The 13,958-nt window shown below is 40.7% G+C and overlaps 1 protein-coding gene across 1 annotated transcript; it reads right to left on the bottom strand.

Moving 5' to 3' along the window:
* Nucleotides 1-3,083: 3,083 nt before the first annotated feature.
* LOC100669415 (putative tripartite motif-containing protein 49B) lies at nt 3,084-11,107 on the bottom strand. The gene is made up of 6 exons (XM_064289523.1): nt 11,031-11,107; nt 9,234-9,287; nt 7,915-8,140; nt 4,948-4,970; nt 4,271-4,368; nt 3,084-3,827 (listed from the first exon to the last, which is right to left on the bottom strand). Exons 1-6 carry the CDS (start codon nt 11,105-11,107, stop codon nt 3,301-3,303), a joined length of 1,005 nt encoding a protein of 334 aa, XP_064145593.1. The 3' UTR covers nt 3,084-3,300.
* Nucleotides 11,108-13,958: the final 2,851 nt, after the last annotated feature.

The raw sequence follows: 13,958 nt of genomic DNA, 5'->3' as shown, positions 1-13,958 counted from the left end.
AAAACTTTTTTATCTAGTATGCTTGATAAACAGAAGCCCTGGTAGCGCACAGTGGTTAAGTGCTTAGCTGCTAACTGAAAGGCTGGCGAATTTAACCCACCAGGCACTCTGCAGGAGAAAGATGTGGCCGTCTACGTTCATAGATTGCAGCCTTTGGAAACCCTATGGGGCTGTTCTACTCTGTCCTCGAGGGTTGCTATGAGTGGGAATCAACTCAACTGTAGTGGGGGTTTTTTTTTGGGGGGGGGCGTAATTGATAAAAGCTTTATTATGCCCTCATATTTAAATCATAATTTGTGTACAGAATTTCATGCTTAAACTTATTTTCTTTTAGTAATTTAAACATTATCCGAGTTTTCTCTTGTATCCAGCATTACTTTAACAAGGTCAAGGTCTTAGGCTAGTCTAATTGTTGTTCCTTTGAGGCAATCTTCTCTTTTTCTCTGAGAGTTTGTATACATGCTTGTTGTCTTTAATATTGTTAAAGTTCACCACAAGATGTTTAGATATGGAGTTTAGATGTACGTTTTTCCTTTTTTCTTCCATTTTGTACCTTATAGGCCATTGCATCTGAAGTCTTTCATCTTTCACTCTGGGATTTTTTTTGCCCATACTTCTACACATATCTGCCCGTATTTCCTCTCACCTACCTACTCTTTTTTGGTCCTAGTACTACTTTTTAGATGTTGGCACTCTTCACACTATCTTCCACATCTTTTAACCTTTTTCTTGTGTAAGTTAAAAAACATCTATGTTCTTTCCTGATTGCCTAAGGAAAATTTTCATTCAGGTTTTTCAATGCGCTAATTCATTCTGTCCCTGCATCTGTTTTACATTCTTTCCACATATTGTTTTCCTTATTTTAAATATTATATATTTCAAACCTAAAATTTCTACCTGCTAATTTGGATGTGTTTGTTCTTTGTTTAGTGTTTCTAATAGTTTTTTTTTAGCCCTTTCTTTGCTATGGTCTAGGATCTGATATAATTTCACTTCCAGATGGCTGTTTAAATCCCTCAGTCCTGATAATTTTTAGAGCTGAATGTGTCATTTGGGATTAAAATGTGAATGATTATTGTGAATGGTTTGGGAAAAGGAGAAGTAGAGGCATACATGTCTGGCATCCTAGATAATTTAAGTCTGGGGTTCAGAGAGATGGGATAGAAAACAAAAAATACCCAGGAGATATGGTTAAAAACAATTTGACCAAATTCAAATTGGTCCTAAGTATACCTTGATTGAATTGATGACTTATTTGGACAAATAATATCCGACAATATCAGGCTTCATGCTTACCTTTCAGAATTGATTTCCCCTTCCATCTAAATATTTTATTTCAAAATGAGTTTCCAACTTGTAGTTATCTGAATGTATCTAAAAATAGTATATTATTAGGAAAAGCCTAAATTAATAAAACTCTTAAATAAAGTGTTAGCTTTACAAAAGAGTACATAAATATGACTGAATTATGGATTTTTTGGATGTGTGGATATGCCCCAGCATCCAGCTACCCTAGATGGCTCTGGCACCAACAAAACCAGCTCTCAGGCTAGGTAGGTACAGAAGACCTTCTCGCCAGCTTGGAGCAAGCTCTGCCTCTGGAGAAATCGCGCGTTTTCATCCAGGCGGCAGGGCAGCAGTGGGAAGGCATTATCTGTGGTCCCAGCCTGGGGACAATGAAGGGGTTCTCCAGGACGGCAATGCTTCAGACTCAGGCTCTCAGGAATGTGGGGTTCGCTGCGGGCTCCTCACTCTCAAGGACTTGATCTCAGGAGGGTCCAAGGAAAGGCCTTCGCGTCCCTCAGCCAGGAAGGTTTCCCGGGGAGACTTTAGGGCGTGAAATGAGCGGTTCTCTAGGAATTTACAGTCCTGTCCGGAGCGACTGGCGGTGCCAAGGGGTCCTGGAGGCTCTTGAAGGAGATGGTGGTGCTGGAAGGTGGTGGTCCGGGTGTTCGCACAGGTACGTGACCTGCCGGCGGCGTCTGTGCCTGGACTCAGATGCGGGAAACCTGCGGAGACCCTGGGTCAGACGGTGACCCTGGGTCAGACGGTGACCCGGCGGAGTTTTGTGGCCAAGATCCAGGCGCTCCCTGCTCAGGCCCGTGGCTGCCCTGGAGCCTAAACCTTAACAGTCCCCCGTGCCCACCTCCAGAGCTCGCTCCTACGACCCTGAGGCCCAGGCGGGCTGCTTCACCCAGCGCCTCCCGCGGGGAAGGCGTGGAGGGAGACCAGGCCCACACGGTGGGTGTTGCTTCATGAGTGCTGAAGGCAAAGGGGCGGCGGCGTGGCCCCCAAACTGCTCCCCTTCACCCTGAGACTCTGAGTCTGCACCCTTCAGCTCCAGTGCTAGCATTCCCAGGGACCCAAGCCTGGGCTGCCCTCAGCGCTTAGATGAAAGAGCAGCTGGGCCAGGAAAGGTGGGAATGAGAATCCCTTTGGGTGGAAATTGTGGCACTCGAGTTTCTCCTGGTGTTTCTCAGTGCTGGGGATAAAAAAATATTTCCATATTGCCAAATTCATTACTTACCAGTGTTCACAGTATACTTCAGGTGACAAATATTTTATACTTAATCAACCAATACACCATTTTATAAACTATTGTCTCATGGGCAGCAGGGCAAAGGAGGCTGGAGATTCAAAGATAAATAGTAGAGAATATTATATCTGGCCTGGAGGGGCTTACAGTTGACTGAAGGCCAAAGAGACCAAAACATTTCAGTTTAGTGAGTTAGCACTGACTTGGAGGCAGCTATGAGAGGCCCTAGAATGAAAAGAGGGATTCCTACCTGTAGGAAATGAAGCTTTCTCATTGAGAGAAGTGGGAGGAGAGAGGGTGTCAGGTAGTCACTTTTTTATGGGATGAGAAAGAGTCAAAACTGCAATTGGGTTGGGATTTTTGTACCTAATTAAAATGGACCTTGGCTGTTGAATATTCTGTATTTTTCAAAGCAAAGAGTGAGTTTTACTGTTTATTCTAGTAATTATGTGGTTTAAGATAACTGTGACAATGTCACTACTAAGAAAGCTCTGTGCTCTTGCATTAACCCATTAAAAAAATGGATCAAACAGCCAGGTATTCTTTTATGTTCAGCTGGCTTAGAAATCAAATGATAGACACAGCATAAAGATTGCACAGTATTTCAGGAGAGTTGTTTTTATTTAAAGAAAATCAAATCAAATTCATGCACTTAACATTATCACACTTTTAAGAATAATACAACCAGTAGTCTAATAATAAATGTAAATGAGGTTAAAGATAAGCAAGTTGGCACTAGGAAAGGGTCTCAGGTATTAGCATTCTCAGACATGGACAAGTTTCTGAACTGTCCCTGATCCTTGGGGTCCACAGCAAAGGAAAGGCCTGAGAGGGGAAGAGAAGGAACATGAAAGCAAACTACAAATGAGGGTACCGTTATTCACATTAACAAAGCTCACTACACCGAGTTCATAATCCAGAAACACCCCTGCGTGTCCTAGAGGTCTTTCTACATACTGAGGTAAGAGTGGGGATGAGGTAAAGAGACTGTACTGATTGTTCTCTTTGACACAAAAAAGTAGAAAAATTCCCTCGGAGCTAACCAGCATGTCGTTGCTCATTGTCCAAGAATCATTACAAAGTCCAATAACCCAGTTCCAACAGTGCCCCACATCCACCTCCCAGTAATATTTGCCGGATATAAAGGTCTGGGCTCCCCAGGCAAGAAAACTCTTAGATCTTGTTGAATTGTGGTCCACATCGAGATGATCACCGCTAAAGAGCACACGTCTCAGATCTTCAAACACGGGAACATCGCAAGTGACTATTTCGTGGTCCAACGAAATATACACTGCAGAAAGAAAAACAAAAAAAACAGTTACCAAGTCCTGAAGGAAAGGGGCTTTACACAGTGTCTTACTTTTGGTGGCATATTTCATTTGGATGATTATGATTGATTACTGTGTAGATACCCCAGTAACACAGTGCTGTGGAATCGATTCCGACTCATAGCGACCCTATAGGACAGAATAGAACTCCCCCACAGAGTTTCCAAGGAGCTCCTGGCATATTTGAACTGCTGACCCTTTGATTAGCAGCTGTAGCACTTAACCACCACACCACCAGGGTTTCCAGCTTATTAGAACGTATCATATTTGGCTTTTCCTCAGATTTTATTTAGCTTTTTCTAAAATGGAAATTTTGATTCTAAAAGTTTCCTGAAATGAAAGCATAGATGCAGTAATGGAGAAAAAGGACCCGGAGGTGCTATTGCACCAAAGGGCTGTCTGTTACCTTGGAAACGAGTGAGCCTGTTTATCAATCCAGTGATGGGCCACGAACTGATCTCTGGGTTCAGTGGTTGGGGCACGTGCAGCTGCACCAACTCACTCCTGCAAAGAAGACTCAGTTACTGTTACTGGGCCCAGAGTTTTCATCCCAGTGATTATGTCAGTGTTCCACTAAAGATGCTCCCTCAGGATCCTCAAAATTATGTTCCCTGAATGGGGGAGGTGCTGCAAATGGCAATTTATTTTCTGAAAATAAGATCTAATCCCACTAAAATCGAATCTGCCATTCAGTCCTGGTATACAATTACATCTCAGTCATGACTGTTTCTGGTTACTTCCTCCCAACTACAGGGGTTGGGTGTGAAAAATGACCTGATGACCAGGAGGACATACTGCACAAGACCGCTGTGGTTTTTAATCCACACTAGTCACCGCTGACATGTGTTCATACTTGTGAAAATCATAAGCAGCAATGGAATTGTCAGCATACAACTTCTATGTAGACACCTGCAATTAACACCACCACCCCGCTTCTTCTTAGGCTAGACAACCAAGCCTTCTCTACCTTTTCAGAAAGATAAGTAGACTCTGAGATTATATTATTAGAATAAATAAATTCTGCTCCCACTCAGTATAATCACTGTCACAATTTTTACAACTAAAATATAGGTGCAAGCTTACCTTTTCATCAGGTCTGTGAAATGCTGCAAAAGAATAAAGAAAGTTTTAGTATTTATTTAACAAGATTCATAGTGTTCTCACATAAAACCCTAATCCAACGGATAGGGTAACCCAAACATGATGGCAGTGTTTATCAAAGACATGGAAACAGAATAAGAAAATATATTGTATAGATTCCCAAATTTGTTAATACTGTCAAATCAAGATACAAATGTAAATGTATTAAAATAAGGCTCTCCGTTGTAGTTTTTCAGTCATTGAATGCATAGTAGGAGAATTTTTAGAAGAGCACTTTCTCTGGGGTGGTAATGCCTACTTTTTTTACAAAGCTTCACTGCTTCTGAATGAGGCAAGATTGACCCTTGATCTGCAGTATTACCTGGATAGACATTTTCCTTATCGTGTCATCAGAGAGCAGATTCCAAGCCAATGATGGAAGACAAAGAGAATGTGGACATCATTTCCAAGCAGCGTCTTGACTCCCCTTCCTTTGTCCTTACCTGGAGCAGTTCCATGTCTGGTTTATGGCACATTTCCTTCAGCTCCTCATACATTCCCCGTAGGAGTTTCCCCTTCAGGGCCATAGTGTTTTCACTTTCCTGGAGTTGTTGAAAAATCTCTGTGCTTTCCTTTTCTAGCCTCTCTAAATATTTTTGCTCCTCTTCATAGAGCAATAGATGCACCTTTCGATATTCAGCATGGATCATCTTCCTGCGTAGATTCACATAACCCTGAATTGGTAGTGAATACATGGAATATTTACTAGGTTGTCTTCGTCCATGTCTTCTAAGCTACTGTTTTGTCTTCTGCCAATTTGCTATGTTTATTAAACCCAAAATTTGGGGGTTTCTTTTGCTTTTTTTCTTTTCTTCCACTTCATTATTTCTTTAATTTCAACAATAGTAATATCTCCAACCACTTCCCTCAAATGTCCACATTTTCTTTTAAAAAAGGAAGTTTTGGTTTTATACTTAATTGTCTTATATAATATACTGCTGTTACCGTGTGCCATTGAGTCTATTCTGACTCATTGAGACCCTATGAGGCAGAGTAGAACTGCCGATAGTACTTTCAAGGCTGTAATCTTTACAGAAGCAAATTGCCACATCTTTTTCCAGTGGAGCAGCTGATGAGTGCAAATCTTCATCCTGTTGGTTAGCAGGTCAGAGTTTAACCATTGTGCCTCCAGGGCTCCTATACATGTAACATACTAAAACCTACTTACTACTAAGAGTTTCTAGTCTCCTTTATCCTCACATACTCTGTAGAGTAACTCTTCACTTTCAAGAATAGCCAATATTATATCATAGGATAAGATGTAACCTTTCTAAAAATTTTACCACCAGGTCCACAAATTGCATACTACCCAGAACCTTGTCTATCTCTATGTGTTCAATTTGCTCTTTTTATCCAAGGTCACACATGCCACTTAGCCAACTTCCATAGGGTCCTTAGAGGCATTGTTCAACAGACAACCCCCTTTCAGTATTAATTCCCTCCATAGAGTGTTCAGTTTGTTTCCTTACTTTCCTCTCAACTTTTCAAATATGCTTTATTTACGCCGATTGTCTTGAAACAAATCAAAACATCTAATATTGACCACATGTGTATATTTACTGTGCTTATTTGTGAAACTCTCGATCTTTCATCAGTTCAATGAAATCTCTCTTCCATTCCCAACACTTTACTGAAACCAGACTTTTCATCTCATCAAAATCCTCCTTTGTTGAATCCAAACATTTATTTCCATATTACTAAGGCTTTCCTTACAGTTTACCAACGCTTCCTTGTATAAAACCGATGTAACTAGTCTTCGAACAAATCCTTTGGTGGTTTTCCTCTATCAGTCCACTTTTACCAGTTCCCCTTTCCTAGCCGGACATATCAGCACAGGGAGTCCTCAAGTTATTTTTTTTCTTCCACCTGAAAACTTTTTTCTCTCTAAAAATTCTCATCGTGTGGTATCATCTACTCCAAAACCTAGAATATGCTGATGATAGTGAAATATCCCAGTCCAGACTCAATCATTCTCATTCAATTGCTTACTACATATTTCAACTTGGATAGCTCACAAAATCTTAAAAGCTAACACGTCTCAACCTAAATTTATTATCCCACCAAATCCAACCCAGCTTCACCTCCTCTATTACTAACCTCAGGTTGCCTCAGTTTCAAAGCCAAATATGTCTCTCATTCTTGATTTTACCCTTTTAACATTGTACCTCAAACAAATCACTATTTTCTGGTATTCTCTATCAAGAATCTCTCTTGAATCCTTTCACTTCCCATTGTTGGTGATCAATTTATTTCTGATCTTTTCTATAAGGATTCTTGCAACTACTTCTACTTGCTTTCTTGGCTTACATTTTCAAATTTTCCAATCCTGTCTCTCTAAACTGCAGACTGAATGAACTTTACAAAAAATAATCATGATCATATTTGTTTATTTAAAATCCTTCAGAGGCTTTTATTTGTACTCGGAATATACATGAACTTATTAGTGTATGCTAGGTGAACATGCAGTATATGGCATGAACTTATCTTTGTCTCTTAATCTGGGACTCGATTGATCCTCTCTCTTTATACACTCCTGTCATATTAAACTTAAGGCTCCCCAATACGCAAGCAGTCTGTCTCCTTTTTCTCTGTCTCCTTGAGTCTGGTTCATTCCACGTGCAATTCCATTCACCCGGCATGCTTATGTTACTATATTTCTCATAAATAAGTCACACTCAAATTTCACATCAGAACTCAGGGCCTTTACAATAGAGAAGGAAAGGCAAGTTTGGGGCAGGAAAATACCTTTAGTTTGAGACATGTTCAATTTCATTCTCTCTACCAGATAGGTACCTGCCTCTGTTTCTAACCTCTTAGAAGCCAACAGATATTATGATTTTAGCTCAATTTTTTACTGTGTAAATACAATGTGTCCTAAGATGTTTCTGAGGGAAAGAGTCCCTTACTTACCTCCCAAGTTCTGATTTTGTTGGTTTCTCTGTTAAGATTTCTCTGATTTTCTTGTGTCTTTTCCCATACTGCCCTCATTTGTTTGAGGAGCTTTTGCTGCAAAAAAAAACCATGAAGGTGGGCATTAAAGAAGCTAATATTGAAGATATTGGATCCACTGATGGAGAGGGGCAGAAATGTGAAGTAAATGAGCACTGAAGAGCTCAGAGGAGCTGCTGCATTTTCACTGTTTAATTGTCAAATCTTGGAAACTTTTTTCTAACAGTAGAATAAAGATCTTATCGTGTTAAGGGTCTTCTACCACTGAGATATCTGGCCCTCAAATTTTATGTCCCCTGACCAATTTTCCTAACTGAATCTTCTTTCAGATTTAGTTGTCTGATGCTAGTTCTTGCTTCCTTCTCTTGTAGTTTTTAGCTATAAACCAGTGTTTCTAGATGGATTTCATTAGATTAGGCTGTTGGCAATCATGGTTATAGTTACTAATAATGATAAATGGAATTTAAGGATTTGTTCACCTCAGTCTTACAATGGATTATCATAATTCCAACCACCACCAACATCATCATCATTATTAACACTAGTTGTAAGATGTTAAATGGTAAGAATATAAGCTATATAAGATTGGTGACAATTTTTCTTTCCTCATTTATCCCTAGTGACTAGCATATAAACCCAAACCAAACCCATTGACACTGAGTCGATTTCAACTCATAGTGACCCTATAAGACAGAATGGAACTGCCCCATAGTGTTTCTAAGGAGTGCTTGGTGAATTCCAACTGCCCACTTTTTGGTTAGCAGCCATAGCTCTTAACCACCATGTCACCAGGGTTGGTGACTAGCATATAAAACTCAGTAAATATGTATGTTACATGAATGAATAATAATTATGTTCACTTTCTTCTTCCTAGTCTCTCAGGTATGGGATGCCCCAGGTTCAACCTCCTTTGACATCCATTGCTTACCCGGTATTCCTCAGCAGTCCAATCAATGGAACAGTGTCTGTGAGCCTTGTGCTCCTTAGACTTACAGCAGAGCAAGCAGAGTATGTCTTTGACAACTTCACAGAAGAAGTTCTTTGTTTTCATGTGTATCCCACACATCTGTTGTGCAGAACTTGGTAAGTAGGAGAGTCTTGCTCTTCTGGCGAGGAACACTTGTGTCTTCAAAACTATGTTGGTTTTAAAGCTCATTTGATATGATGATTCCGTGCACACAGGGCAGCAAGGAGGATTTGGGGCTTCCTCCCAGCGGATACAGAGACAGGGCCCGCAAAAGCTGTGCCCACAGCCTATGGTGACTGGATCTATGAAATACCTCATGCAGATGGAGCAGAAGAATTCATTCTGGAGGAAGTTGGAATACTTGTTTCTGAGGAGAGAAAAGAAAAGACAGAAAATTATTTTCTAATGGTTTTTTAAAGAAATGCATTGTCAAAATTCTCAACAATACTCCTGAGCATGAGATTAGTATTAATATATTATATAAGGCAGAAAACAGATGCTGGGGAACAGAGATTCTTCATGATCTTCAGCTAAAGCTAATTTTTCAACCATGGTCTTTACCACCATGGTTCCAGATCCCTGGTAAAATTCCATTTGTGTTTATTTATGTCGTCTACTCTAAATGGACATGGGAATCGGTAATTCACTTCCAGTTCCCACCAACAGAGAGTGGGTCCTATTTTATGTAACATAATCATAACGGTCCTTCTGTCAGTGATTGGTTATAAGGGTCATTTGAGTCTGTTTTCTGCTGTACGATATGGAAGGATGACTATTAGGAGAATTCTACAAGAGGTTTCCTTGCTTCTAAAAAGAAACTCTGTCCAGAGACAACTGCCTCTGGATGGTGTTTGTATATGATACCTGGAACTGACATCTTGTGACACAATGTTCATAAGCCTAGAGTCAAAAGCAAACACCCTGATGATAACAGAGAATTGAAAGAACCTGGGTCTTTGACAATGTCCTGGAGGCACTAAATAAACCATCTTAGGAGATGACAGTAAATGTAAGATGACTTATGGAAATAGAAAATTATTTTACAACCACCATAATAATCATTTATTGGGGCAAGAATCATCGGTTGCTGTGAAAATCATTGGGTGAAAAAGTATTACCTCCAACAACTCCTTGTTAATAAGTACCTTGCTTTTAAGCACCATCAAGTAATATATTGAATTCATTTTTTTAAATAAAGAAATTCGTGCTTTCTGTTAAAATAATTTATGATTAAAAGTTTTGCTTTAATTGCTGGGCTATCGTCATCTGAGAAATTGAATGGGAAGAGCAGCATATTTCCAGGACTGAACACTTATTGTTTGGTCCTTGAAGTAAACAATTGCTTTACTGAATAATCATAAACCCAGATTTAATATACCACTTTAAAAAATGGGTAGCAATGTGGTAACCATAACTGTAGGTATATTTAGAAATTAACATTTGTGAGATAATTTATGAACTTATGCATTGAGAACCATAAAATCTTAAGTGATATCAGATATAAAGCCATTTACATAAAGCTAGAATGCCTGAAATATGAAAGAAGGTTTGAGGGACATGGGAAAAGTTTAAACTAGCTCTCTGTGGAATAGATAAGGCACTGGCCAAGAAGTCATTATTACTGTGGTATTATCTATATTGACAACATTAATGATGATAACTTTAAACAGATAGTAGAAGCAGATATTTATTGTTTACTACTTATAGGCATTTCTCTGATCCCTTTTATCTGGGTTACCTATTCTAATCCTCCCAATGATACTATTCATTCATTTTCTATCCTTACCAACACTTTATAATGAGAAATCTTGACAGGGTGAATGAATTACTTGTCTAACATCGCACATCAAATTAAATTACTGATTCAGTATTCAAATGTAGGTCTTATTGAAAGCAAAAAAAAAAAATTCAAATTGTAGTGTCCAATATTAACATTAAATCAATCAACATTTACTGATATCTACATTTTATAGACAGTAATCTCTTGTGCAGATACAATGGTAAATAAGACAATATTCTGGTACTCAGTGGCTCACAGTTTTGTGGGTGATAAAAAATAAGTAAAAAAAAAGGAAAAAGGAATTGTTGGGTGAATTCAGAGAGCCCTCACATATCTATCACTTGTTTACATTCAACATTGTTAGTTTTCTGCAGTCCTCGATAGTTTCCAAACACTTTATAATCCATGTCTGAAAACTAAAATTCATATCTGAAAACTGAAGAGACATCATTTTAAACATTCTTGAAGTTTTCAAAGATTTCATTTTCCTTGGATCCACAAACAACACCCATTGAAGCAGCGGTCAAGAAATCAAACGATGTATTGCATTGGGCAAATCTGCTGCAAAGACCTCTTTAAAGTATAAAGAGCAAAGAAGATGTCATCTTGAGGACTAAGGTGCGCCTCACCCAAGCTACGGTATTTTCACTCACCTCATATGCGTACTAAAACTGAACATTGAATAAGACAGACCAAAGAATTGATGCATTTGAATTGTGGTGTTGGCAAAGAATGTTGAATATACCATGGACTGCCAGAAGAACAAACAAATCTGTTTTGGGAGAAGTACAGTCAGAATTCTTCTTGGAAGGAAGGATGTAGAGACTTTGTCTGACATACTTTGGACATGTTATCAGTAGAGAATGTTAATGGAGAAGGATGTCATGCTTGGTAAAGTAGAGGGTCATCAAAAAAGCAGAAGAGGAGGTGGGGCCAAGATGGCGGACTTGGTAGACGCTACCTCGGATCCCTCTTGCAACAAAGTCTCGGAAAAACAAGTGAATCAATCACATACATAACAATCTACGAACCCTGAACAACGAACACAGATTTAGAGACAGAGAATGAACAAATACGGGGAAGCAGCAACTGTTTTCAGAGCCTGGAGCCGGCGTCCCAGTCAGGTTACCTTGGCGTCGGGCTCAGGTCTGGGCCCAGGGGACATGAACTTAAAATCTTGTGACGGCGCAAACAAGGGGCACAGCCCTACCCCCCAGAGCTGACCCCTGGAGGGGGCCCAGCTGGTCCGCGCAGGCGGCGTGGCAATGCCGCTAGTGGGAGAAGTCCCTGGGAGGCAGTGACTGGTTTTGGAGCCGGGAGTGCAGCGTCCCAGCTGGGGAAACTTGGCGCCGCACCTTTGACTGGGCGCTGTCACGGCGCAAGCACGGGGCGCAGCCCTACTCCCCTAACTAACCCTGGGAGGGGGACCAGCCGGTCTGCGGAGGCGGCGCAGCGAAGCGGCTGGTGGGACGGGAAGTCCCCGGGAGGCAGCGACTGATTTTGGAGCTGGGAGTGCAGCGTCCCAGCAGGGGAACCTTGATGCTGGGCTTTGGATTGGCAACGGAGGATCTGACCGCGGCTTCAGCGGGACAGACCCTCGGGGGCAATCTCCACACAGCCAGCACACATAGGCAACACGCCCCTCAGGAATCTCAGATAAAATAGTCATTCCAAGCAAGATAAGCAACTTTGGCTATGTTTCGAGGTGCTACTCTCCTATTTCTCTGAACCCTCCCCCACCCTGCCCAGGAGGCTTCATTAACATTGGAATTTCCTGAGCCAGAGGGAGAACGGCTCCGGCTCCGCGGCAGCTTTGCTTTTCCCTTTTTTTTTTTTTTTTTTTTTGGTCTTTTCCAAACCCATTCTTCTGGCCTGAGAGAAGGAACCACAAAAAACCCAGGGACCAAACATCCATCCCTAATTGGACTAAAAACACAGAACCAGCTCCAGCTAAGCATATATGATCCAAATCTCGGACTTTCATCCTTACAGGGAACAAGGTGGTGGTTATAATCCAAAGGCAGTTCTGAAAGGGATCTGACTGCATTTTATTTTTAGCGGATTTTCTGGAAAAAGAAGTTTCCCAGGTCTGATATATCTGCTTATTCAACAGAGCTCTAACTGACCCACAACAGGGAACTGAGGGCTGAAGCTCCCCCCAGACCACCTAGCCTCTTGCCTTAGGGGTCTAAGGAGGGTGACACCTACCAATTAGTAGAGGTACTTGCATTGGGACCCTAAGGCTCAGCTGCAGTGCCCTCCCACCAAGGTGCTATAGGAATAGAGACACACCTACCTCACTGACACTTGGGGGAAGCCTGTCAGCATCCTGCCCCCCTGGAGGGTGAACTCCAGCTGCTAATAGAATCTGGTGCAAACAACTATCACCCCTACTTCTCGAGGTGGATAGGTGTTAGGGTGCAGCACACACTTGATGACCCAAAATCAGATTCTACTCAAGAATAGTGAATAGACTCAGGCATAAATATCTGGCAACAGCCCAAACCAGCTGGTAATAGGTCATAAGTAAGTCAAGGGCTACAACAAACAAGACAGCACAATCTAGTAGTCCATCCACGTATATTGAAAGAAAACAAAACAAGATAAGACTCAGTGAGCAATTATAGAATAAACCACTTCTATATCTTAGTGATGGCTTGGAGACAGCAGTCGATATCAAACCACATAAGGAAGCAGACCATGACAGCTTCTCCAACCCCCCAAACAAAAGAATCAAAATCTTTCCCAAATGAAGATACAATCCTGGAATTATCAGATACAGAATATAAAAAACTAATTTACAGAATGCTTCAAGACATCAGGGATTACCTCAGAAACGAAATAAGGCAAACTGCAGAAAAAACCAAGGAACACACTGATAAAACAGTTGAAGAACTCAAAAAGATTATTCAAGAACATAGTGGAAAAATTAATAAGTTGCAAGAATCCATAGAGAGACAGCATGTAGAAATCCAAAAGAGTAACAATAAAATTACAGAATTAGACAACGCAATAGGAAGTCAGCGGAGCAGACTCAAGCAATTAGAATGTAGACTGGGACATCTGGAGGACCAGGGAATTAACACCAACATAGCTGAAAAAAAAATCAGATAAAAGAATTTAAAAAAATGAAGAAACCCTAAGAATCATGTGGGACTCTATCAAGAAGGATACCTTGTGTGTGATTGGAGTCCCAGAACGGGAGGTAGGACAGAAAACACAGAGAAAATAGTTGAAGATCTGCTGACAGAAAACTTC

Source organism: Loxodonta africana, chromosome 7, assembly GCF_030014295.1.
Source record: "Loxodonta africana isolate mLoxAfr1 chromosome 7, mLoxAfr1.hap2, whole genome shotgun sequence".
Taxonomy (NCBI): domain Eukaryota; kingdom Metazoa; phylum Chordata; class Mammalia; order Proboscidea; family Elephantidae; genus Loxodonta; species Loxodonta africana.
Note: the sequence above shows the minus strand (reverse complement) of the source record. Positions and strands in the feature narration are given on the sequence as shown.